The sequence below is a fragment of the Arachis hypogaea genome, chromosome 14, assembly GCF_003086295.3.
Source record: "Arachis hypogaea cultivar Tifrunner chromosome 14, arahy.Tifrunner.gnm2.J5K5, whole genome shotgun sequence".
Taxonomy (NCBI): Eukaryota; Viridiplantae; Streptophyta; class Magnoliopsida; order Fabales; family Fabaceae; genus Arachis; species Arachis hypogaea.
Genome location: NC_092049.1, coordinates 20,678,519 through 20,679,664, shown reverse-complemented (window position 1 = coordinate 20,679,664; position 1,146 = coordinate 20,678,519). Strand labels below are relative to the sequence as shown.

The 1,146-nt window shown below is 33.3% G+C and overlaps 1 protein-coding gene across 1 annotated transcript; it reads left to right on the top strand.

Annotated features, from left to right (window-relative positions):
- On the top strand, positions 1-675 carry LOC140178526 (uncharacterized mitochondrial protein AtMg00310-like). The gene has a single exon (XM_072215700.1). It carries the CDS (start codon positions 1-3, stop codon positions 673-675), a length of 675 nt encoding a protein of 224 aa, XP_072071801.1.
- Positions 676-1,146: the final 471 nt, after the last annotated feature.

Below are 1,146 nucleotides of genomic sequence, written 5' to 3'. Positions count from 1 at the left end.
ATGAATGTGGTTCTTTTTCCTAAAGGGTTTTGTGATTGCCTAAGTAAGAGAATAGCCAAATTTTGGTGGGCGCCTTCAGGTAAGGAAAGAGGTGTCCATTGGAAGAGTTGGGATAAGGTCTGTATCAGTAAAAAGGATGGAGGTATTGGGTTTAAGGATTTATATAGTCAGAATATAGCACATTTGGCAAAACAAGCGTGGAGAATTTTGGAAAATCCTAAAGCAATTTGGGTTCAGGTACTAAAAGCTATTTACTTTCCTAATGAGGATTTTAAGGATGCTACAGTAGGAAGAGCGGCTTCATGGATGTGGAAAAGTATTGTATATGGCAGGGACTTTCTTTTGAGAAATGGAAGATGGTTAATAGGGAATGGAGAGAGAGTGAGAATCTTGGAAGATAAGTGGATAATGAATATGGATAAGAATCCTGTGATTAGAAATCTTGATGTTAGGTTTGTCAAGGATGTGATTGTTGAGGGAGAGGGGTGGAATTTGAATAAATTAAAGAAGTATTTTAATGGAGCTTCGGTTGATAAAATCATTAGAACCCCGGTAAGTCTTTTTGGAAGGGAGGATAGGTTCAACTGGCCTTTCAGAATGGATGGCAATTACACTATCAAGACGGGATATTATGTTGTTAGGAATGAAAAGGGCGTCGGCAATACTAAAAATTAATTTAAATTGACTTAAGTTCTAATTGGCTTTCTAAAATTTTTCTTGTGTTTTTGGTCAGAAGAAAAGGACTTTGTTAAAAACAAAAGACTGTCTAAAGCAATAATATGTGTCATGTGGCCCAAAAGATATAAATTCATTGATTGGGCCACTCATGGGCTATAAATCACAAACTTTTGTTTTTGTGACTTATCACAAACTCTTTGAAAAGTGGTTGAGTATAAATGCCCAACCAAAAATAACTGATCATTGGAATAGCAGTCACGGTAGATTCCAACAAATTAATTTTTAAGTGATAAATACAGTAAAAAATCAAAAATAAATAAAATCGCTTTATCCTCCAACCAGTAACTAATAGAATTACTTTTAACTAGTATAAGAAATAATAATTTTTACTGGTTCTACAAATCATTTTTTACTTTTTTTTTTCAAGAAAGACATAAATATAATATAAAGAAAGGTACATTTGATACA